The sequence below is a fragment of the Nyctereutes procyonoides genome, unplaced genomic scaffold (assembly GCF_905146905.1).
Source record: "Nyctereutes procyonoides isolate TBG_1078 unplaced genomic scaffold, NYPRO_anot_genome, whole genome shotgun sequence".
In the NCBI taxonomy this organism is placed as follows: Eukaryota; Metazoa; Chordata; class Mammalia; order Carnivora; family Canidae; genus Nyctereutes; species Nyctereutes procyonoides.
In genome coordinates this window covers 12,872,087-12,897,821 of record NW_026575144.1, presented here as the reverse complement: position 1 = coordinate 12,897,821, position 25,735 = coordinate 12,872,087, and the positions used below count along the sequence as shown (strand labels likewise).

At 42.5% G+C, this 25,735-nt stretch overlaps 1 protein-coding gene across 1 annotated transcript in view; it reads left to right on the top strand.

Moving 5' to 3' along the window:
* PCNX2 (pecanex 2) overlaps positions 1–25,735 on the top strand; it is a 291,225-nt gene that overhangs the window by 75,929 nt on the left and 189,561 nt on the right. Inside the window, exons 10-14 of the mRNA XM_055308988.1 lie at positions 1,539–1,684; positions 8,633–8,786; positions 8,873–8,905; positions 16,330–16,501; positions 24,879–24,989. Coding sequence (XP_055164963.1) covers positions 1,539–1,684; positions 8,633–8,786; positions 8,873–8,905; positions 16,330–16,501; positions 24,879–24,989 — 616 coding nt within the window. The remainder of the gene's footprint in view (positions 1–1,538; positions 1,685–8,632; positions 8,787–8,872; positions 8,906–16,329; positions 16,502–24,878; positions 24,990–25,735) is intronic.

Sequence of the window (25,735 nt, the reverse complement as noted above, 5' to 3'; positions counted from 1 at the left end):
CAGTGTTGGAAGAGGATGGGACCAAGGAGTGGCCCACTGGGAATTTCTATGCTGAAGTAAATGCTCCTTTTCTTATAACTGGGTGATAGACACACATCCAATATATATGTGTGTGTGTGTGTGTGTGTGTGTGTGTGTGTGTGTATATATATATATATATATTATATACATTTAAAAGATGTATATTTGCATTGACTCCATATTTAATAAAAACATGTATTTTTAAAAAGCATGGTACCTAGTGTTATTCAATGTAGAAAACAATACCCCAGAGTCTTGGGCAGGATGAGCACTGATGCACATGAGCTTGACAGTGAGAAAGTGTTCAGGTTGCCCTATAGGTTCTATTTAATAGCACAAAAAGGGAAAACCACGTATTTTTTGAAGATGGTTAGGAGAGAGGTCAATATTAAATTAATTAGATCCAAAGAGTGTAAGCTTTAGTTTTCTGAGAAATTTAGCAATATGGAACATCTTATTCCTCATTGATAAAAAATAAATGAAATAACTATCACAACTGGTATTTAATCTCTATTTGTCTCTAATGGAAATGCCATCGTAACAGGCTGTTTTAACTACTTATATTTTAGAGACGGTGTCAGGTGTCAGAGGAAATAAATTTTGAGTTTTGCCCTCATAAGTTTTTCTCCGTCTTTTCAGTCCTGAAGATCCTTCAGCTTCAGCTCATCAAGTTCTGCATCCCCTCTGCTTTTCCGGTGTAGAGTCCAGCTCTTGTTTTGTATGTGAAGTGCTTGGCCTGGATGTCTGGTTTTGAGTCTGCCCGACAATAGATAGATGTCTAAGGGGTGTTTTCTTACAGGCAATAGGATGCCGTGCATGGACTGTCTCCGCCATCTTCTTCCTTATATTCCTATTCCTGACCTTGTGCCAGGCTCCTAGGAGTTACTCATTAAGTATGTTAGGCAAATCAATCAAGACTATTTTTTTTTTTCAAAATTCAATTCTTCTCCACGAGACTAGCGCCATCCAGAGATGAATTTGGGGCTAAAACATTTTAAACCTAGAATTAAAATTTTCCCCTGTTTGTTTCTGTTTTATTGGTTTAGACTTTTTTCTACAGAGATCTCAGTATTTCTTATATCAGGCCTTACCAATGACTGACAAAATTGACAATGAAAGTCTTTTTACTCTTAGTAAAATTTAAATATTTCGACATTACTTTAAATATTAAGCCATTTCAATTTCAAAAATTAAGCCATTTCAAGTCTTTTGTTGAATTCTGATCTTTTAGAGAATTATTTTCATGGCAGTTTCTTGCCCTTAATTAACAGCAGTGTTTTGATGGGAGCAGCATAAATTTAGTGGTACTTTATAATGGAATTGAAGAGTGTTGGTAAGAAAGACTCTTTGTTGATCATTATCTTTCTCTTAGAGTACCCATTTTTATGAAATGTGTTGGTTTACATTTCAGAATTTGAACATCTGCTTTTTGTACTTTTGTTATTATGAGGTATATTTATGACAATAACATGTCAGTATGAAACCCTTTCTCTGTTGTTTCTTTTGGTATCTGAAAGCATCTGAGTCAGGATCTGGAAGACTCATCATGTTCTTCAACACAAGGAAAATTTAACCGAGAGCAGTTTTACAAGTTTATCATTTTCCCTGGCAAGTGGATTAAAGTCTGGTACGATCGACTTACTTTGTTGGCGTTACTTGATCGGTAAGCTGCTGAACATGCAAGTGTCCAGATAAAAGATACAATGGGGGCAGAAGAGTGCACTCGCATGCTTGTAAAGAGAAATTGCCACTTGCTCAGGTTCTCTGGAATGTTTTCAAGATGTATACCTTTTGGGCTGCAAACTCAAAGGTGAAGCAGTGAGATCCTGACAACTGAAGACAGTGGGAGATATGAGAATTGGGGAACATGGTTTAGATGTAAGGTTAGCTCTGGGGACAGTGTTATGCATTGGTCTACTCCTGGCCTGCCACTTTTTTTTTTTTTTTTAGGAAGGCTTGAGTTTCCATGGATAGCACAGGCTTGACCAACTAACTGGATGTGGGCCGGGGAAGAGGAGGGCAAGTGAAGCAATATACTTGGAATGTTCATCTTTCCTTTTAAACCCTTTGACTCTTTCACCCCTCTTCTTTCCATTGTTCCTCAAGATGAAATGTGGGGTTGGAGATGTCATCAGTGGACGGGGAGGGAGCAGGGAGGAGCTCTAGTTAGTTAAGGCGCAATGGAGATGGGGGCCGGGTCAGGGTCTTCCCATTTCTACCTCCACCCTCTGATCTCACGATGTACAAAGGACAGGATTTTGATCTCCAGGGGCCATGCAGTTCTGATGGGAGTGTTGGTTTGAAAATTCAAGATGCTGTTACTGACGCTGTCATCAGCAAATGCAGCGTTTCACAGTTAAATGCCAGCCAGTGGGGGTAGTGGGAAGGCTGATTCCCTGCCTTGCTGTAGTTAGTCCCTCCGTGACTACTTGTTATAGTAATGTTTTAAATGGTGTGATTACATACTAAGAAACTATAGTCATGCAAAATTACAACAGTAAATTCCAAGACCCACAAGTCAAGGAATGGAGTTATAATGGCTTTTCTAACAACACTATGTCACCCCAGGGACATACACACAAGATGAACGTTTCAAGTGTTACTGAAATAGTCCAAGATAATACATTCTGTTAGATGATGCAGATTTTTTTATATTAATTTTATTTTCTGTTAAAAAGGAATATTGGACAACCTGATGTTAACCCTTCATATTAGAGACAAATATTTCTGTCGATTTTCTAGGTGTTATTTCAATCCACTCAGTGGCAACAAATTACTGAAAATCTAATTAAGGTCTAAGAAAGGACAATGATGAAGATTATTGAGGTTTTTAAAAGTTTATGTTTTTATAGTTTTAATCACTTCTGTCGCAGGTCACACTGAGTTTGAAGGCAATGTTCAGGGATGTGTAGACATAGCACTATGCCCTGACCCTTGGGCTCCTCAGCTGATGTGGAAGCCTCTGGGGATCAGATCCAGGGCCCACCATTTACTAGTGCTGTGATCTAAAGATGGCTGTGAAACCTCCCTGTGCTTCAATTTCCTGTCTATTAAATCGGGATAATCTATATTCAGGAAGGACTGAATCAAGTTAGCTATAGCAAGTGTCTTTTAAATAATACTTGCTATTATCGTTACTATGGCCTGGAATGTGGCCCAGAACCCAGAAAGAAGAGAAATAAATAAAAATAAAATGAAATAATAAAAAAAAAAGAAATTAGGATAGCCAAAGTGGATGTTGTCAAACCCAGACATTAAGATGTAGGCCCTTCACTCATAGGAGAAATCACCCCATTTTCAGAGCCCATATAAGTCTACTTTCAGGCATCTATTTGCACCCATGGGGATCTGGTTTTCCAGATCAGAGTCAGTTAAGAGGGGAGATAAGACAGCATGATCCCCGAGCTGACAACAAGGACAAAGGAGACCCAAACACTAATCTAGAAAAACCTGGCAGCTTGGGACCTTTACAGGGAGAGTGTTTTCCCTAAACAGGACTGTGGATCAGAATCACCTGGTAGCTTTGTAAAAATACAGATTCCAGGAGTGAGAAGTCTGCATTTCAGTGGGCCTTGAGTAAGATGTAGGGCACATCTCTCACTAGCTTGCCTTCTTAGGACAGCAGTGATCTGGAAGGTCTGTTTAAAAAAGCAGGAATTTACACAATAAATTACAGTTTTTACTCTGATAGTAAAATTTCAAATGGCATGAATAAATTACCTTTGATATTCATTGGGAGGACATTATATTTAAGGTCCTACATGGATTAAAGAACTTGAATTGCCAAGTTAAAGTTCATAAAGAAAAAGTATGCATAATAAAAAACAAACAGTACAGGTTGGGCAGGAAGTAGAAGAAACTGGTGAATTACAAGGACTGAAATTGAGCTGATCATTGCAATAAACTCCCATAGCTTAAGGCCTTCTGCTTGATAATTTTCAACTTTACTCTGGAAAACAGGCTGATCTTCCCTGAAAATATTTCCTTCTCTGATAGCACCTTCAAGGTTCCTATGATTGCAGCCTTTCATGTTTGCTTTCAGTTAGGCATTCATTCTACTCACATACTTTTTGTCCTTATTCTCCTTTATTCTCTCTCTCTTTTTAAAATAAAGATTTATTCATTTGAGAGAGAGAGAGAGAGGGAGAGAGAGCGAGCGAGCATGTAGGGGGAGGGGCAGAGGGACAGGGACAGGGAGAGACTCTCAAGCAGATTCCCTGCAGAGCACAGAGCCAGACCTAGGCAGGGGGCAGGGGTGTGTGCTGGATCCCACGACCCTGAGATCATGACCTGAGCTGAAACCAAGACTTGGATGCTTAACCAACTGAGCCACCCAGGCACCCCTCTTTTACTTTCTCTTATTTTTTATTCTATTCTGCTATTACACCATCTTGCATAATACGTAGGTTTTATTTTCATTTATCTAATTTTCCAGGTTGGCATCTAAAATAAAAAGCTGCCCATCAGGGTGTCATTTCATTCATTTGTTCATTCATTTAACAAATTAAGAAGCCTCCTGCCAAGCACCTGGTCCATGTGAGGCTCTGCACTGAGCACTGAATACATAGAGCAAGGGTGGGAGCAGGCAGGGTGCCTACCCTCACCGAACTGGCATTCTACCGCACAAGGTAAGCTGAGATAGCAGACTGGAATAGGTGCCATGAAGACACACATGAAGGCCTGAGTTAGAGGAAATTGGGGGAGAAATGACACTGATGTCAGAACAGGTGGTTGCAGAAGCATTTTCTGAGGTGAAGCATACCAACGGAGATAGAAACAGAGAAGGAGCTAGCCATGTGACAATGCAGGAAAAGCATTCATGCTCCTCAAATGATCTCGTTGCCATCGTCATCATCTTGAGAATGTGCTCTCATCTCTCCCATCCGGAAAGGTCCTCTCGACCTGCTCTCCTGCCAGCTGCTCTGTCCGGTTTCTGTGTGCTCTGTTGCAGCAGAACTCTGGGAAGAGCTGCCTGCACTTGCTGGCCGCCTCTCTTCTCCCATCAAACGGTTCCGTTCATTCCCGACTCCAAGCCTGCCCTTGTCAAGGTCACCGTTGACCTAACCGTTCAGCCATCATTTTGCTAGACCCATACACAGCCTTTGACAGAGTCAATTCTCCTCCTTGGTGTGCTTTCCTCTCCTGGCTTCCAGGACTCAGCCCTTTCTTGGTTTTCATTGTGTCTTGCGGGCTACTCCTTCATAACATAGTCACCTTTGCAGGTAACCTCTGCCTCCCAACTTCTTCATGTTGGAGTCCCCAGGTGCTGCACACTTGAGAAATGGCCCTTCTCGGTGGGGCTTAGCCTGACCTTCTGCTTAAAATTACAACAGTTCCCTATCCATATGCTTGTAATTCTTACTTTGTTCTATTTATTTTTTGATTGTGCTAATCATCTCCAAATGCTACATAATATACTTAATTTTTTGTGCATATTACTTATTTTATGCCACTGCCCACTGGAAAGAAAGCCCTAGAAGTTTTGTTCACTGAGGTATTATTCCAGATATCTAGAGTAGTGCGGAGCAGTCTTACATGAACAAATGAGTCAACTTCCCTTTGCAAACCAGCTCTCTTTCCAACCTCTGCCATTGATTCTGCCATGATCCTTTCTTCCCCAGACTGACATCTTGAATTCATCTTTATTTCTTCACTCAGCCCTTCATTGTACACAATCCATTCAAGTCCTTCCCGCTCTGGTCTGTATTGTATCTCAAAGTCACATTGCCTTCCCAGTTTCCCAGCCAGGACACTCTTCCAGACCCTCATTACTTCTCCCCTGGAGTGTTGTTTATCGTTGCTCTGCTATTTCCCCTCTAGTACATCTTGTCAACCTCTGCCAGATAAATCTTTCTACAGTACAGCCTTAACCACAACACTCCTTGCCCAGTGAGTAAACTTTTTAACCTGGTGTTTACATAGAGATGCATGAGAAGCTGTAGGAGTGGAATGATGGGGGCCTGGGGCAGAGGAATGGAGTTCTGCTGGAGTAGAATCTGGGGAAAATATTTTTCAGGAACGTTATTTCCCCCTAATAAGAAAAAAAAGTCTGTTTATTTAATTGAAAATTTTATTTTTTAAAGTTCCTAAGCCTTTAGATATTTTTAAGTATACATCAAAATGTTATGAGCAAACTAAAAAATACATAAAGAATTTTATGGGCCTGAACTAACAAAATATATTTAGCTCTATAAAAAGTACACAGTGGAAAACAAACAAACAAAAACCCATAAATTTTCCTTTTTACCAAATATAGTTTGATTCCCCCCAGAAGTTTTTTTTTAACTTCAGCTTGAACATCATAGTATCTGAGTTCTTCACATTTCTATGCATCTTGATTCTCTACATCTCAATTGCCTGATTAAAAAAATAGGCAAAAGATATGAACAGATACCTCACCAATGAAGGTATACAGAAGGCAAATAAGCATATGTAATGATACTTCACATTATCATTGAGGAATTGCAAAGGAAAACATCAGTGAGATATATTACACACCTATAAGAATGGCCAAATCCAAACACTGACCACCAAGCGTGGGAAAGGAACTCCTATTCATGGGTATGCAAAATGATAAAGCCAAAGATAGCTCAGTGGTTTCTTACAAAACCAAACATATTTTTACCATATGATTCAGCCAGCATGCTCCTTGGTGCAAATGAATGGAAAACTTAGGTTAACACAAAAACCTGCACATGAATGTTTATAGAAGCTTTATTCATAGTTGTCAAAACTTAGAAACTATTAAGATGTACTTTAATAGATGAATGGCTAAACCATGGTACATCCGTATAGTAAAATACTATTCAGTGATAAAAAGAAAAGAGCTATCAAATCATATAAAGACACACAGGGGGACGCCTGAGCGGCTCAGCAGTTGAGCATCTGCCTGCAGCTCAGGTCATAATCCTGGGGTCCTGGGATCAATTTCCACATCAGGCTCCCTACAGGGAGCCTGCTTCTCCCTCTGCCTATGTCTCTGCCTCTCTCCCTGTGTCTCTCATGAATAAATAAATAAAGACACAAAAGGAACCTTAAATGCATATTACTAAGTGAAAGAAACTGACCAGAAAAGGCTACCTGCTGTGTGATTCCAATTATCTGAAATTCTGGAAAAGAAAAATCTGTGGAGACAGTAAAAAGTTTTGTGGTTGCCAGAAGTCAGGGGAAGGCAGGGGTGAACAGGAACAGAGGATTTTTAGGGCAGTAAAAATACTCTGCATGCTACTGTAATAGTGGATACATTTCACCATGTTTGTCCAAACCCATAGAATGTATGGCAGCAAGAATGAAATAATGATAATGATGTGTCACTGTTGGTTGGCTGATTATAATGAATGTATGACTTTGGTGGGGGATATTGATGGTGGGACAGAATTGTGTGTGTGTGCGTGTGTGTGCACACACGCGTGCGTTTGCAAGGAGGGACTATGAGGGAACCCTTCTTTTTCCCTTAATTTTGCTATGAATCTGAAACTGCTCTTAAAAAATAAAGTCTATTCATTTTTTTAAAAAACGCTCACAAGTGCCTACTTGCCAGTTGAAGTAGATAGTTATGCCTTTATAAAAATAATGTAATGAAGGGACCGATATGTACATAAGAAAACTGGTGAGGCAAAATATATGCTCAGAATTCTTGGGAATGACCATTCTACACTCCTGACCATGTGGTCCACACCATGCTCCCTTACTCCATTTCTGCCTCTTCCTCCCATCACTATGTCCTGCATGTTGTCCTCCCATAGAAGTCTTTCACCTCTGAAGTCATAATCCCAGCCACTGATCATCCCCAAATGTTTTGCCAGGCCATCTGAGCACTTTGACACATCCACCTGCTCCCATCCAGCAACCTCTCCTGTCCTCATTGCCTCCTGATCCTACTTAGTCTACAAGATACAGCCTTCATCCCCTTGTCTCAGCATCCTCAAGCACCCTTATCTTGTCTTCCTTCACACACAGCAATAGCACCCCCTCTGGGTGAGCCCACCTCCACATCTCACACCTCTTACTCTGGGTCCCACAAAACAGAACACCACCCAGTGAGACTGTGGTCATGACACACCTCAGTCAGACCCTCTGCTTGTTAGCTGGAGCTCTCTGGTGGGAGCTCTCCTGGCTCCTGAACCTGGGAAGCAAATTCTGGCCTTAGACCTTGTATCTGGAAGGGATTTCCTGCTTTAGCTAGGTGTTAATGCACCTCCTCCCCTCATTTAAAGGAACCAGTGCAGCTCTTTGTCTTAAAGGCATTTTATGTTGTGCACAGAGTAATTAACTGTTTTCCCCCAGGAGACCCAGTTTAGGGATCAAGGAGACTCAATACAGGAAATGGGTTAAAATATGGATTTTGCTTATAAAATACAGAGGGAAAGAAAGAAAGAAGAAGAAAGAAAGAAAAAAGAAGAAAGAAAGAAAGAAAGAAGAGAAAAGAAAAGAAGAGAAGAGAAAAGAAAAGAAAGAAAAGAAAAGAAAAGAAAAGAAAAGAAAAGACCTTAACATTTTGTTCCCAAGTATAAAGGCAACTACTCTGCTATCGCTGTCAGTGGTTTCAGAGACGTTTGGGTATTATGCTTACCTTTTATTTCCTTTGTTTTTATTTGTTTATTTTATGCAGAACTGAAGATGTCAAGGAGAACGTGCTGGCAGTTTTACTCATTGTGCTGGTCTCGCTCCTCGGCTTTCTGACATTGAACCAAGGCTTCTGCAAAGACGTGTGGGTGCTCCTCTTCTGCCTCGTCATGGCCAGCTGCCAGTACTCCCTGTTAAAGGCAAGACCACATCTGATTCTTACCATCACTAAGGTATCCTTGAAATCACAAGATGATGACACAGACACTTGTGATTTGTGTTCTAGAGTGTTCAGCCTGACCCCGCCTCGCCGATACACGTAAGTCTCAGATAACAGGCAAGTAGCTTGTCTTGTCTGCTTGTGTTAAAGATAGGGGAACAAAACCTATTCAAAGGGCGAAATATATGTCAGTGTACATATACTCAATGTATAAATAGAAATATGAGTGCATGGTTGCCAGATTCGGGCTCGAGCTGAGAGCGTGGTGTGAGTGCCAGGCGGGTAGCAGGGAGGATACAGAATGCAGATGGTCTTTCCAGCCCTGCTGAACTCTAGTCAGGGCCAGCCATGCAGCCCAGCGCAGGAAGACTGGCCTCTGCAGTTGGAGTGCCTGCCTTTGTTTCCTGGTTCCTCCCCTTGAATGTGGGACCCTGAGCAGGATATGTCTACTCACCGTGTCTGTGTTTCTCTGCATGTCAGTAAGGATAATGAAAATGCCTGTAGGGATTAAATAATCTATTTAACTTCCTTAAAACGGTGCCTGGAACACAGATGTTGCTGAGCGAGTGGGAGCTATCATTATGGGTAATATTAGTTGTGTAAGCACGAGTCATGAAGCTGATTTGCTGTTCCACATTTTCAAGAGTATTGTTACCTTTTGTCCACATAACTGTGGGCTGACTTAGAGCTGAGATCTGGGCTCGCCATCCTGACCTGTTGGTGCTCTGGCGTCCTGCCATGAGCATGAGATCTGAAGCATGCATGGTTTCCACTGACCCAGCTGCCCTTTCCCTGCAGAGTGCTGGGGGGATGCGGTCTGGCACCCTGGCTACATGCCTTTGCACCAAGCTCCTGCCTGGCAGGACCTCTCAGCTCTTTGAGAGGACTTTCTTTCCTTTGTTATGGTGAGCTGTGCACACCACCCCACCCGCCCCCACCCGCCCAAACCCTTCCAGAGAAAGAAAGCTTGATCTTCCCTCCATTGTGCTTTTAAAAAATTCATATCCAGGATTTAGGACTGCTTTTAAATCTGTGATAGCTCCTGTTTAGCTCATAGTAATTAAGAAAAGCTTATAATTGGACGATCACATGGCATACATTGCTATCTTGTTAAATTCCTCTGTTCCCCATAATTGGTTTACATATAATACATCTTCTTTTATTCCCGAGTCTGAATGTCAAGATAAGTAGAAGCAGCATAATTAGGGTATTAAGATGTATTGTTGTGATTATCGTCAGAAATCTGGGTTAGGTGGTGTGTGCAGGGATGTGGAGCTCTGAAGTTTTTTGCTCAAGCCCACCCTAGATGCCATATCCTCTTTCTGCTTCAGTAAATAAACCCTCCTTTCTAGTAATGGCACTTCAGTGTCACCAGCTTTCCTGGGTGACTTGGGGGAGGGGTGTTATATGCTATTACACACTCATTTCCTGCGTGTACCTTCAGCAGTAATGAAGAACATGCTGGGAGAGGTGATGGTGAGTACAGCTGCATAATCCCCGTGGATTTGTCGTGTCTGGTAGCAGCAACCCACTGTCATTTCTCTAAGCTGGAGTTATATTGCCTATAGAGGACTCGGTCAAGCAGCTCTTCCTGTACCTGAGCAAGTATGTGCATAGTGAGATAGTAAGAAATGACTTCTCTTACTGTCATAATAAGACAAGAGTCAGACATGTGTTTATTAATTCACTCATAAAGCTTTCTTGGTAGATTAGCCCCTGATTGGAATTGCCAGTTTGCTAACAGTTCTGGTGGGAAGAAAAAATACAGTAGCTACAAAATGTTTTCTTTTGCCATCTGCCTGAGCCATGTGGGTATTTAGAAGGCAGATTACAATCTCCAGTTTATAAATGTGAAAACCTCAGAAAGGAGGTGGGCGGGGAGCAAACCAAGTCTGGGCACAAAGGCAGCTCGCAGGCCTGCTGCTGATGTCAGCCCTGGTCATCACATGAACCCAAGTGCTTTCCAAAACTACGCCGCTTATTAACAAATTCGGTCAATTCTTGCTCTTAGAGTGATCGGCTGACTTCTCTGCTTTATTGCCTTCCAGAGCACACAGGTGGCAAATTTTGAGCAAGTGGTTCAAATCAGAATATCGCAAAATAAAAACACTGTATATTTCAGATATAAGTGCAGAATTAATGATGTGCTAATAGATATGCTACAATAGACCCTGGGCACAAAAGAAATGCATCTGATTATAAGAGAAAACAGGTCTTAGGACAGCTTAAAAATTTTTGATAGTTTGGTTGGAAACTGGCAGCGTTTGAGGATCAGAGACTGGCGATATAATAATGGATGATGTGGCTTTTCACTAGTTTACCCAGATCTGTCCAAGACTCTAGCTAACAGTAACCACTGATGATCACCTGGAAAGCAAAGTTCAGTAGGATATCTAAAAGGCAACAAAAAACAGGGCATGTCCTGCACAGAGCCAGACTCAGGAGCCTTTCCCAGCACCCACGGGGTCTGAGTGGATGCAGCTGGAGCAGCACCTGGGAATCTGCATGGTGCTGCTGATGGTGATGGTGATCTCAGATGACATGTGAGCAACACTAGGGTAGCATGCATGTTTGGGGATTTGAATCCAGCCTTATCATGTAGAAACCCTGAGATCTTGGGCAAGTTATTTTTCTGTGTCTCAGATTTTTTATATGTAAATGATGAAATCATGAAACCGGATCGTAAGGGGTTTGAACAAGATAATGTGATAATGTCTTCAAGTGCTCAGCACAGTATCTGGTACTGTGGAAGCACTTGACAAAACTTTATCAATTATTTGTGGGTAAAATATGGATAATAAGAGCAACCTCAGTTAGATTTGGTGAACAGTAAATTACATAGTATCTATAATGAGCTGAACAGTAGGCCTCAAATACACTAAGTCTCCTTGTTTCCTTGCTCACAGTACATACTCCAAAGAGCAATAGCCATAACTTGTTACGTGTTCTATTCAGTGAACTCTGGCTACTATATAATGAAGACATTTGGTACCACTTCCTGTTATATTAAGAATTATTAGGAATGATTTTCTTAAACATTCTATTTACTTATTTGAGAAAGAGAGAGAGCGCACAGCAGGGAGAGAGGCAAAGGGAGAGGGAGGAGTAGACTCCCCACTGAGCAGGAAGCCTGATGTGGGATTCTAATCCCAGGACTCTGAAATCATGACTTGAGCCAAAGGCAGATACTTAACCAACTGAGCCACCCAAGTGCCCTGGGAATGATTATTGTAAATAAACTTTTTTATTTTAGAACAGTTTTAGATTTATAGAACATTTGGGAGGATAGTACAGTGGGATCCCTTATACCCTACACATTTGTCACAATTACTGGGCCAATATTGATACATTATTAGTAACTAAAGTCCATTTTATTCAGATTTCCTTAGTTTTAACTTAATGTTCTTTTTCTGCTTGAGGACCCCATCCAGGACACCACACTGCATTGAGTTATCGTGACAGCCTTTCAGACATTCCTTATTTTTTGATGACCTTGACAGTTTTAAGGAGTGCTGGTCAGGGATTTTGAAGCCCGCCCCTCAGTAGGGATTTATCTCATGTCTATCTTATGATCAGACTGGGGTTATAGTATGTTGGGAGCAAGACCATAGAGGGCAAGAGCCATTTTCATCATGTCATGTTGAGGGTACATACTGTCTATGTGACTTATCACTGTTGGTGTTGGCCTTGATCACCTCGTGTTTATCAAGGGAATGATTTTGAGCAACGCATAAACATTTCTCAATCCTCAGTCCTAGAAATAAGAAGGTCAACTTAGTCTTGGTGGCTCTTGATTACAAGTTAAATTATATTTATCTCTTTAGTTGTGTGTTTACTTTGGTCAAAAAAAAAAAAAAAGAAGCATTCTTTAAAGCATGTGCCATTCCAAATTGCCTTCTTTGAATTCTTATCTACTGAGTTTCTGCCATGAAATAGGGGTAGAACTTAGGTCGCTACCCTTCCATCTGTCTTTCACTGCCACTTAGGGAAGTGGTGGGTAAATATGTAAAGTAGGTGGGGACGGAACTGATGGCCCCATGGCCACCCCTCTGAGGAGTACTGTCATCTCCACTTTGCTGCCCCCTGGTTGGATGACCCCATAGACCTATTTGTCATGATTCATGAGCCTGAAAGCTGGGAAGTTGCCCTGAAATAAATCATTCCATGAAATGAGATCATCAACTCTATTAAATTATAAGCTGAGCTTAAATGACCTCAGTTGCCTGTGCCTTTTTAATTTTTAGACTGGCCAGTCAGATTTCAACGTTATTTAAACTGAATTAGCATTTTACCAGGCAGCTGATAGGAATTATTTGGCCTTTTGATCTCTGCTTATCTCCTACATTGCCTCCTCTGAAATCTTGTGGATTCTCCTGTACACCAGAAGTGTGAGTCTCAGAGTACTCACCAGCCCAGGTCTTCTTGGGGATCCACCCCCTGTAGGGCATTCCTCCCTTGGCATCACACACAAGGAGAACTCAATGTATCCTTACAAATGCTCACGATGACACTGAAGGGATGGCTGAGTTGCTAATGCTAAAGTAAAGAACTCATCAAGAGGCACAGAGAGAAGAAATCCTAGTAAACAAAACTGCACCATCGCAAGAAACGACACACCCAACTCTTAGGTAGTGATGGGGTTTCAAGTAGGTGAACACAGTGTCCCAGAGTGGCGGGCAGAGCATATGGTTCTAGCTCTCCTCCTTCTCCACCCTCCAGAGCTCTCCTAGGAAAAGTCAACACTCCAAAGCTGTTGCTAATGCTTTCCCCCATACTCTATAGTTGCTTCACAGGAGTGGCGTTCATGTTATGTGTTTAAGGGATGACGATTACGAGTGAGATTTAGTCAGGCTGAGTCCTTGGGCATGGAAGGACCAGCACCAAGTGCACTCCTCTTCCTGGGTGTTGCTGGGAACCGACAACGTCCAGGCTCCAAATCCTTGCTCTGCCACTCTGCTTTCTGTCCAGGAAGCTGGGGGAAAATTTCTTAATTTTGCAAAAAATTAAGACATAAAGCTTATGCCTCAGTTTACTCTTGGCAAAATGAGAATAATAAGTACTTCATGGCGTGTACCGAGGATTAACCCCATGGATGGAATGGTGCCTGGGGCAGAGTAAATGTCAGCTCTTGTTGCCACTGCTGTTCACAGCAGCCAACTAAAATACGGGGCCCCTGAACATAGCTGGATGTAATGTGTACAAACACCATAGGTCCGAGGGGGCCCTTTCCTGCCCTGCAGACTGGGGAAGCAGAGGATGCCTGTGTGCAGAGAGCCTGGAGCGGACACCTGCCCACAGCTGAGATGGGGTGGTGGCAGCAGGGCCCGGCTATGCCCAGCCCTGGTTTACTCACCGCTCAGGCCCAGCTGCACTCCAGATTCTCCCATACCCCATCTTCCTTATAATAGACGCCTGTTGTTGTTGTTGTTGTTTTTCTAACAGTAAGTTTGAAGCATTTGACCAGCCCACTGTCTTGATGAGAGGATAACTCGAATGGCCTCATCCTTTAGCCGCGTGCACCAGCACTCTCCAGAAGCGGGGTTCCTGGAGGTGTTGATAGATTCTTGCACCTTCCCCTTCTGCTGCGCTGCAGCCAGAGCCGGGTGGTGACCTTGTTCTCATGGGTGGAGTTGATGGAAATACAGCTGCACACACCACCAGCCTCCAAGATGCCCCACTGCTAAAGTTGGGGGCATCCCCCCACCAGGATATTTTAAAGTTGAAATCACACGAGAAATAGTTGAATGTGTTGTAAAAAAAAAAAAAAAAAAAAAAGACTGGTCAGACTTCACCTGGCAGAGCAAGGGGAATTTTTCTATTGGGAAAAAGAAAAAGCAATCCTCAGGGATCAGATGATTGACTCACATGTGAAAGAAGGAATTGGAGAGCTGGGGAATATTTTTAGTTGGTGTTCTTAAGAATCAAAAAAAAAAAAAAGTGATGTCTATGCCTCACATTAGTGATATGCTTAGAATGGTTTGGGGACCCAAAACATAGAATGAAAAGTGAGGTGAAGCCCTGGCATGATGATGAGGGCAGTCTCTTTGCAAGGGAGCCTTATGTTTCATCTCATAAATTTCAATGACAAAAAAAGCATTCCCCTTCCCATAAATAAAGTTTGACTTGGCAGATTTAAGATGATATCACAAACGTGTTCAAAACCAGACTTTCAATTCCTAGAAAATGTATTTTTAAACTTTTAGGAAAAGGAAGAATCAGGACAGCTCTTAAGGGAGGCAGCTCTTAAATTTTGTATCCTAAACGGTGTCACTTTGGGAGTGTCTCATATGCTTGTGTATTTGTATACTAAGTAGCTATCTATACCGACCAAGTGATTCTGCTCTTCACTTGATAAGAAATGCATTAAGATTTCACTTAGGCTTTAGTTTCAATTTTTCTTTTAATGCAGAAGAGGTATCCCCAATCCCACTAATCTATGATCCAGTTGAATTCAAAAGGAAATTTCATAAGAATGCAAATATTCCTTTCAAGACTGAGTCTGGACTCAGGGCCAAACATAGCCAGCCCCCATGGACAGCCTGTGTTTTCCTTCCTATTAAAAGATGGTCTCAGAATAGGACCATTTCTATTATAGAAGCAGTGGCAATTTAAATTGCATTTCTAAATATAACACGTTCAAGGCAGTGACTTTAAAAATCCACATCCGAAACCATATCACTTTAATCTTTACTTTTTGTACCCAAAGTAGCTCATGAATTGCAAAGAATATTCTTCCCCTAATTCATTTTTGTTGGTTTTTTGAACCTTATGAATTGTGCATTGGTTTGTGACATGCAAATTCTTCATTGGCTTTTGCCCTGGAAAGTTTGATGTTGTATCTTTTCCTTAATTTCTTTATCTATCCAAGGAGAGGAATAAAAATGTTTCTACTTCTTCTCATAACAATATTTTGAGACTAAGATGAGATCTGTTAAGTTTTTGGTCCTCCTCAAAGGAAAGTGTATATAAATGGTGAGGTGTTTTTTTTTTTTTAATTGTGTTATTCCCTTGTGCTACACTAAGACATTTTATACTCTCTCTGAGGGTATAACTTTGCACCTGTATTGTCTTGCTTTTGAAGACAAGGAAATCAAAGACCACCACTTATAATTCTGTTTCTTATTAATAGCAGGGCTCAAGTTAGGCCATGTAGAGTGAATATGGCTTATATTAGTTTTGCAATTGAAATGAGCAATAGAAATAGAAACAGAAGTTTTACTATTAGGGAAGCATGGAATTAGATCCATCTAGATTGTATCTAAGGATGGTAATTACATTTTCAGCTAAATCTTGTTGGGTCTGAGAGGTATAACATTCTTTTTGATAGTCTTGTTCTTAACTGCGACAATAATTATTGGAGATTTTTTTCTTTTCCCGGTGTTTTGTGTATATGAATTATGGTGGGGGGAGAGAATGTGATTTATGGTGTAAGTTGTATAATATGATATGAATTACTGACTATGAAGCTTTTGTCATTTAATCAAAATGATAGATACCATTCAGAAATTGTGTTTGTTTTCTAGGGACACAACCAAATCATAACATATAGCAGACCAATCTATTTTTGTGTGCTGTGTGGCCTTATTTTGCTTCTTAATACAGGGGCCAAAGCCCGGCACCCTCCCACTTACGTTGTCTATGGCCTGAAGCTCTTCTCTCCAAGGTCCCTCCAGTCAGCTAGGGACCTCTTAATAGGTGAGTGAATTTGAGGGTTGTGGGGGACATGGGAAGTGGATATGTTTCCTCTTTATATTCTGAATTGCTAGCTGGAGAAAACTTATTTGATTATTGGATGAAGAGAGGTGCATTTCTCTCTTGGCTTACACACTTTCAGAAGACAGTCTGGGAGCTGGAGCCCCAAAGCATCCAATATCAGAATTATTCTAAAGGATGGTGATGTCCATGATAAGCCATAACACTGTAGTATCTGAGGACCGGCTGCCATGGGGCCTGGTGCGGGGTGTCAGTGGGGCACCCCAGGGGTGAGGGTGGTTTTGTTACTAGGGTGGCAGCTTGCCAGAGTGGCACAGACACTCTGGGAATGCCAAAGTGTGCCTGGTTTTCAGTCCAGGTAGAGTCCTGGATACACTAGTCCTCCAGCCTGTCACTGATTTGCTTGGCGAGCCTTAAAGTCTAGGCAGTATTTAATGTGAAGGGCTCCGTTCTCACCGGTAACTCGCACAGGGTCATGGTTAGGCACTTGGCTATGTGAATTCCAGTTCTGCCACTTTGCTAGTTATGTGACCTTGGGAAGAATTCAAGAGTAATGTGGGGACAGAATAGTACCTGCCTTAGAGGTTGGTGCAAGTTTCCAATGAGTTGGTACATTTAAAAATATGGACCAGTGCTGGGCACCAGGTATTAGCTGTTATTATCATTATGCAGAGAAGCTACCCCAGCATTGCCTGTGAAGACCTGACTGCCTGCAGCTCTGAGAGTTCTTGTCGTGATATCCAGAGGTTGACATGCGTGCCAACCTGTAATTGACTGTGATCACATTGCCCAAATGAGGTGATAAAGGGCAGCTACCAAAGACACCAGCCCCTAGACCTACCACTTGCCAGCTCAATATATTACTTAAAGGAGCTTTTCAAAGCCATAGGCCTCATATCATTCTTTCTGTGGCCCCCATGACAACTCTCTGAGCCAGGAGGAGTGGCATATCTTTGTGTTCCTGATAGGTGAAAACCATGGTAGACATTCCACTCTCTGACTCTTTCCCTCCCACCATCTGCCCATTCCTCTTTCTGCTGTTTTGGTAGCAAACTATTCCCTCCCCCACACCCAGCTCCCCATAAGCCCGTCTGTATCTGCATCCTCAGCCATTCTCTTCCTATTACATCAAGTGAGGGGCTGAGTAACTTCTTAATAGCAAAAGGTTAGGCACCATTTTTAAAGATAATCTCTGTGCTCAAGTAGGAAACAGAAACATATTGAGGAAAGAAAAAAACTGATCCCATGATTACACTCCTAGGCAATGCTGCTTGCCCAAGAATATTTGCTACTACTTTTCTGATATTTTTCACTTTACTTTTTTATATTACTTGGAGTTCTGTCAGTTGGAACGCACACACACACATACACACACACACACACATTTGCATGCGCACCCCTCCCCCAAAGAAAGACTTTCAGATACTTTTACCTTCCTATAAATGAGCTCACCCATCTTCCCCCTGAGATTAGCTGCAATGAAAAAGTCAGAGTTTGAGTAGACACAGATGCCCAATCATGGTTGTGCATACTGGAGACAATCCTTTCCTGCTGTCTTCTTGTAAACAGCAGTGCTGGAGTCCAGAGCTCAGGGCATAGGAGGGCCTGGGGATAAGAAGTGGAGAGGGTGGGAAAGCATTTTGGAAAGTGTTCAAGAAACGTGTGTCTAAGTCAAAATGTTGCCTCCTCTTTCTGCACCCCACACTCAGTCTTGGGTACCTTGTGGCCATCTTTCCCCAGGAACTGAGGCATGGGTTTGTATTGATAAGAGTTCTACCTATTACAGGTCACAAGGATTTGTGTTTTGACTTTGGCACCTCCTCATCTCATCCTCATGCCCTGCGTTCCTGTTCTGTAGGGCCCCTGACCCCTTGACCATACTAGTTGATGGCCCATTTCCCCTAAGCTTGGCCCCATCTCCATATTTTTCATAGCAACAAACCTAGTTTGCAGTCATCTCCTTCACTTGTGATATTTGACCAATGTCTGTGTCCTTGTTAGATTCTATGCTACTGGGTAAGGGCAAGGCAGATCCCTTGTCTCCTTTCTCACACAGAATCTCTAGTATCCCACACTGTGTCTGGTAAAGACAGGCACTGAAGAAATGTGTGTTGACTGGATGAACCAATGAACACAAAGTATGCTTTAAGTAGTAAGGAAATTAATGTGTGGATGGACTTTTGGAATACTCATTCCTAAATCAGGGAAAGCTTACCATCATTTTCGGATGTTTGCCTCAACAAATAGTAAGTAGGGACTTAATAAGCATCTCTTGAAGATGGCTTGTAGAAAGAGGGAGAAAAGCATGACATACATTCCATTTAGAAATTGTTTTTCTGTACACAGGTGTCCTTCATTTCTCTTTTTCTTTAATTTATTACTGTAAACAAGCCAATGCCATTGAATTCATGGAGTTGTCCTGGCTTAGCAAATATGCCATGACATCAGAATGTGAAATGTTAGTAGGGTTCAAAAAGTCTAAGACTTTAGTGTACTTGGTAAAAGCCTGAGGTTTTGATTTTTAGCAGAAGCCCTTGTTCTAAAATAAGCTACTGGCCTGTGTGTATTGTCGTTTTATTTTTCTTCAAACCAATTCCATTGAGGAGTGGAGATGGCTCAGGGAATATGGCCTTTCTTACCTTTCTATCTGGGATTCGCTTTCCTTCATTAAAGCTTTTCCTTAATGGATATTTTTGTCTGCTTGTCAACGGTAATGAGTAAAAATAGCAGTAAATAATCTGGCAAGCCAACTAAATGACTTCTGGGATACAGAAAAATGGAAAAATAGAACAATAGCAATCCCTATAGAGTGAACGTGTTAAACACACTAATTTGCACTGAGCAGGAAAAGATTGTGGAAGAAATTTAGAACAACTGGGAATGAGAAGAAGGTGAGAGAGGTGGATGCTGTTTTTCTGACTCAATGAGGGAAAGCAAGGGCAATTCAAGGTCATTCCTTCTTTATGGAGCCTCTCCACCTGCTGTCCCTCACTACCAAGGGATCTGAGTGCGCATAACTGCTGCCATTATTAGGATCAGAAACTAACAAGGAGATGAATAAAAATCAGGATAAAACAGAAGATTATTGCGAGGAAAGAATAGTGCAAGTTTCCTCTAGATGCCATAGCGAGGTATTGCTAATGAGGGGCTAAGAACATCAGAGATTTATCGTCTCATAGTTCTGGAGGCCAGGACTCTAAAATCTCTGAAGGCAGGAGGGAGGAACCTATACTGGCCTAACTCCTTGGCTCCTAGATGGCCTTGTGCCTGCATCTGTCCACTTTGTCTTCCCCCTGTGTCCAAATTCCCTGTTTTTTTTTTTTTTATAAGGACATCAGGCATATTAGACCAGGGCCTATCCTAATGACCTCATTGTCACTTGATCATGAGTAAAGACAGACCGTATTTATTGCCAAGTACAGTCACATTCAGGTACTGTTTTGGAGGGACACGATTTAATCCTTTTAGCAAGGACCATTTTACAAAAAGGACAAGAGAGAAATAGGAACTAAGCACAAGGTTCCGACCTTGTTTTCCACCGTGTGGTCAAAGGTGGTATGTGCCTCTCCTGCTGTGAGCCTCCTCTGCTGGATGCCGGGGAATGTGGAATATTTCTTAAGAGTTGTGCCTTATTGCTGATATTTCTGTTATCTGCTGCCCCTCCTGTTTTCTGCTCAACACCATCCACCTCTCAGAGGAAGAGGAGGCAGCAGAGGAAGGGGTGCAAGAAAGGAGCAGGGAGTATCCGTGTCTGCTGCTTTCATGTACAGTGCACCCTGCCCTCTCTGCCTCCCGGGGCAGAAGGCTGTGAATATGAGCCAGTGGTGGGACATGAGTCAGGTGGAAATCGGGTGGTGGGAAAGATGGAGAAGCTCCTTGTCATATTGAGTGCAAGGAGAGGAGCATCTTGAAGGCAAGCATCTCAATCAGCTGATAGAACAATGGAAAAAGGTGGGATGTGGGATGCTGATGGGAGGTGAGGGACTTGGGGGCCCAACTTGGGGACACAAGAAGAAAGAGTCAGCAGCAAGGACATGTCGCTTTTTATAGGCTGAGGGAGCGTGAACTAAAGACAGAAACACTAAGAGTAATATTCTTACATGATTTTTCCTTCTCTGACCCCTCCTATATATTCAGAATACCCCTGTGGGCACTTCTTTTTCATTATAAGGGACAATTTTTTTTTCTTTTTATTTTCAGGAGTAAGGTGAAGGAACCTTTGTGTCAGGACTCCTTGCCTTGCTCAGTCAGAGATGGTAACCTCTGGGCTGGAATTTTTAATACTTTCCAATCGGGGTAACTTCAGAGAAAGCCTACAAAAGGAGGCTGGCTTTGTAATTAACCCACAGATGAGGAGCCAAAAATACCGTACTTTAGTTCTTAGTACGGTATTTCAGAAGGAGCGAGAGCAAAGCTAGAGTGTGCCCTGAGGAACAGAACCACCTGGGCTGCACTGTGTCTGGAGATGGGGCAAAAAATGGGATGTCCAGGGGTGCCCGGGTAGCTCAGTCCATTAAGCATCTGCCTTCAGCTCTGGTCAAGATCCTGGAGTCGTGGAATAGAGCCCCATGTCGGGCTCTCTGCTCCACAGGGAACCTGCTTCTCCTTCTCCCTCTGCCTGCTGCTCCCCCTGCTTGTGCTTTCTAGCTCTCTCTCTCAAATAAATAAAATCTTAAAAAAAAAAAAAAACAAAAAACAAAAACAAAGAGAGAGAGAGAGAATGGGATGTCCAGCCTAGGGAAGAAATGCTCGGGTGCCAGAGGTACACATGGTGGTGGTTCTCTCACTGTAACTATATTAACTAGTCCCAGCCAATGGTAGCTGGATTACAGCTCACTGCAGCAAAGACATCTAAAATGGTTTGGGTTAGAGCTGCCCAGTGGTAGCACAGGGTTTGCCTAGTGCATGAGTTCCTGACTTGGAAAGAGCTCAGGCAAGAAGTGCCTGTCAGTTGTAGAAGGGCTCCAGGCTCTGCATGGGTCCTCTCAGATCTGAGACTTCGATGTTTTATGTTTGTCCATAGGACTAACGCCCAACCTACAATAATGCAGCTTCCATAATGCCACCTTCAGAGGTTGGTGGACGTTTTGAGGACTACTTATGGAATGTACCGTCCTCTGCCCAGGGAGACCTCACATTTATCTTCTGTAGGTGCCTTCTATAAAGACTGTTTCCAGGGCCCGAAATAGACCACAGTCAGGATGATTAGTTAACACACAGATACGGCAGGTTAGAGACACATGATGTATGTGTTCACACCAACTCCATTAGGGTCCAGTTGTATTTCCATGTTATTTTAAATCTGCATGTTTTCACCCCAAACCTGCAACACCAATAGTCATGGGCTAGAATAGTAACAAATATCATTATTCACATTTAAAAAAAGAAACAAGCAAGAAACAAGTTACAATGTTTTTATTTGTAAATGTTGCTTGTAAAGAAATGGAACCATACCAGGAAATTCTGCATTTATGGTAAGTATTAGAGAAAATGAGGAGTAGAAATGAGAGGAAATTATACACCCTCTCAGGGGTATTACGCTAAGAAAAAAAATCTTTGTTCACAGGGAAAATTGCCAACAGCCACAGGGACTTTTCTTTTCTTTTTTTTTTTCTTTTTCTTTTTTTTACTTTTGGAAAAATGACAAAATGACCTCAGAAGCTTCAAGTGTGATTTTCTTTCTTTCTTTCTTTTTTTTAATTGGAATTCAATTTGCCAACATATAGTATAACACCCAGTGCTCATCCCATCAAGTGCCCCCTTCAGTGCCCGTCACCCAGTCACCCCATCCCCGCTCCCCCTCCCCCCCCACTTCGTTCCTTTCCCAGAGGTGGGAGTCTCTCAGGTGTGACTTTCTAATTTGCCCTACTAATGCAACAAGCATTTGGCTGCTTTTTTTATTCACATGAGCTGCCACCCAACAGATGAGATGTGTGGCCTCCACCTCACCCTCCTTCCACCTCCCCGGCTTTGATTTTAAAGCCTAGAGCTCTCCTTCTCTAATACATCCTGGAGAGGACCTAGATCGGGGCTCCTGTTGCCTGCTGCCCCTCCACGGTGGGTGCAGGCAGCTCCAGTTCTATGTGGGCAGCACGGCACCGCGCTCCGGGGCTTGCCATGGCGCTTGCCATCCCATCACCCTCAAGCCATGATTCCCTGCCTCCGTTCTTTCCACTTCCACAGTTGTGGTTTCATTACCTAATGTATTTCTTCGGAGAACGCTTCCTTAACTCTGCTTTGCTGAACAGCTTCCGGTATTCAGCTGCCTTTAATTTTATTTCATGCCCATACTTTTCCCTGGAGTTCTACATTCTTTTTTTTTTTTTTTAAGATTTTATTTATTTATTCATGAGAGACACACACAGAGAGAGAGGCAGAGACACAGGCAGAGGGAGAAGCAGGCTCCATGCAGGGAGCCTGACGTGAAACTCGATCCCGGGTCTCCAGGATCACGCCTGGGCCGAAGGCAGGGGCTAAACCGCTGAGCCACCCAGGGATCCCCTGGAGTTCTTCATTCTTCCTGTAGTTTTGTCACACACACAGCTCTTGAGAAGGTGAACCAGTGCAATCTCACTGCGCCTTCCATCCACCCCTATCCTGGCCATGAGTACTCCAGAGTATAGGGCAGCATTTCATCTTCATTTCTGGGTTTGAGTCTCAAAGTTGAGAGAAGTAGGAGCAGTCAGTTTGCTTGAAATTATACGGGAATAAAATGTTGGTGCTCCTATATTCTATAATTAAATTTCCACTTATTTCCTTTTTAAAAAAAGATTTATTTTTAAATTTATTTTAGAGATAGAGAAAGAGTGAGCAGAGGGGAGGGTCAGAGGGAGAGAGATAGAATCCCAAAGCAGATTCAATTGTGGGACTTGATCTCAGGATCCTGAGATTATGACCTGAGCCGAAACCAAGAGTCAACCACCCAACCCACTGAGCCACCCAGGCACCCCAAATTTCTATTTGTTTCTTATATCTTTCACATATCTGTGATCTCTATCCACAAAAACTGAAAGAAATTGCGTCCCATAAAGTTGTGTCCAGCAGATCAGTATTTGTCTTATTGCCTACTTTGATTGAAAAGTGTATTCCTCACAGATGCTCCAGGTTATTACAATATTGTTTAAACTTTGCCACAGAGAGCATTGCAGCAAAATCACCATGTGCATCAAAATATGACTCCAACCCCAGGAGGGTTGGGACAGTTCCTTGGGATTGTTCTTTGGGAAGGATTTGTCCCATATTTACTTTCAAGCCACTATTAGCAAGAGCATGGGATGTACAAATACTCTCGTTTCTACAATTTCAGAATATAAAGTTTGCATTTTTGATTTTTCAGAAATAGCTAAAGCACCTCCTCCCCCACCTTCCGCCATCATCCCCACTCCCACTGTTGACTGCGGTCTACAGACAGTGTTAGCACACAGTTCCAGAGTTCGGGCATATGGGATTTCAAATCAAATTTCCTTAGTTTTATTAAGGCTTACCAGTATTAGACTTCATTGACATTCTCCTCAATAAACCGAGACAGAAGACAGATGTATTACAGCAGAAGTAATGGTGTTTCTATGAAACCTAACTTACATAGACTTGAGGAAGAGAGGATGACAGGGATGCAGCTGTAAAATGCAGCTCTAGGACATTTTATTTCCTCTACCAAGTGATCTCTGTGAGACGTGGAAACCTGGCTTGTGGACGTCTTCTCCAATTGCACTGTTACAATTTTAGGAAGGAGCAGAGCCTTCCTCTGGTCAGGCAGGGCCACCTTCATGTCCCACATGCTCTAGTCCCGAGGAGTCAGGCCCTTAATCACCACCCTCCCTTGTGTGTCTGCAAACCTGGAATTCCCACTGAACTAGAATCTGCAGGTGGTGTTTAGATGTGATGACTCTCAACACCTCAAGTGCTCCAGGTGATAGAAATACAAAATGAGGGGCCCCTGGCTCTAGTTTTTATACCTCCCACTTCCATGCAGGGAGAGATCTGCCCTACCTGTTGCCTTTGGCTTTACCCGTTCCTGGAGTTTCCCTGTTTCTTCCCCACCCATGTTCCCCAAGTGGAAGCCCGTTCTTGCAAACTGCAGACCTTTCCACTGCCTCTTTCACCACCCGAGGTCTCTGCTTGGGCCTGGGCTCCCTTGCATTCCTTGCTTGGACCTCTTTCCTCAGATGTGCCCTTTGTTACTTCCATGGGCACATTCCACTTGGCCTGCAGACCTTCCTCCTGTGGGTGTGAGGAGTCCAGGATTGCCTCCAGGACGTGGGCAGGGGGCTCTGGGTGCTGGAAGGGGGGCAGGATTGCCTCAGGGACCCGGTGGCCATCAACTGCACACTTACCATCAATTTTGTCTGTTCACTTCCAGTATTTTTATATTGCTTCCCTGCAATTTCCCTCCTTGGGCTCTTCCCGCAGATCGACACTTTCTGCATATATCTTTTGGAACAAATTGACATGCTGTTTTTTGGAGGTTCTGGTAAGCCATTTACATCTTGCTCTTCCTGTAAAGAAGTCTAAAGTTCTGATAAGGGCTGAATGGAATGAGAGTCTGGACAGCTAGGTTTTCTTCATCCTGAGCACCGAGCTACTTCTTGTGTGCACCTGTATGGACAGGGGACCTGTGTCTCCCTCCTGTGTGGACCCTCCCTTGACATAGCACTTTAGATTCCAACACCTCACCTAATCCTTACCTGGAGACTTTGTGCAGACTGCTTAACTTTAAAGTTTACTTCTTCTCTAAATGGATATAAACACACAGATCTCATAGAGTTGCTGTAAGAATGAAATGAAATTGTACATAAAGCGTTACAGCATAGCTGGTGATCCAGCACTGTTACCACCTCATTACACACAGGCACACAGAGACACACGCGACCGTGGCTTATTTGTTAGATTGATCTTTCTCACCCTATCCCCACTGTCTTCCATGGAAACCTTCATCTGTGATGTTTCCTTTGGCCAAGCTTTCAACTGTAAGCAAGGAGGTTTCCCTACCTCCATACTGGACTTGTTCACACGGTCCTCTAAAAATGTTGCCAAAAATTCCTTTTAAATGTTTTCCTCCAGAATTTTTAATAAATGTCTCTCTCTCTCTCTCTCTCTCTATATATATATATATATATATATATATATATATATATATATATATATTAAGTCATCCAGTGCTTTTGACTGATCCCATAAGATATACTCTGCGCCTTTGGCAGGCATTTTGTATTTGAA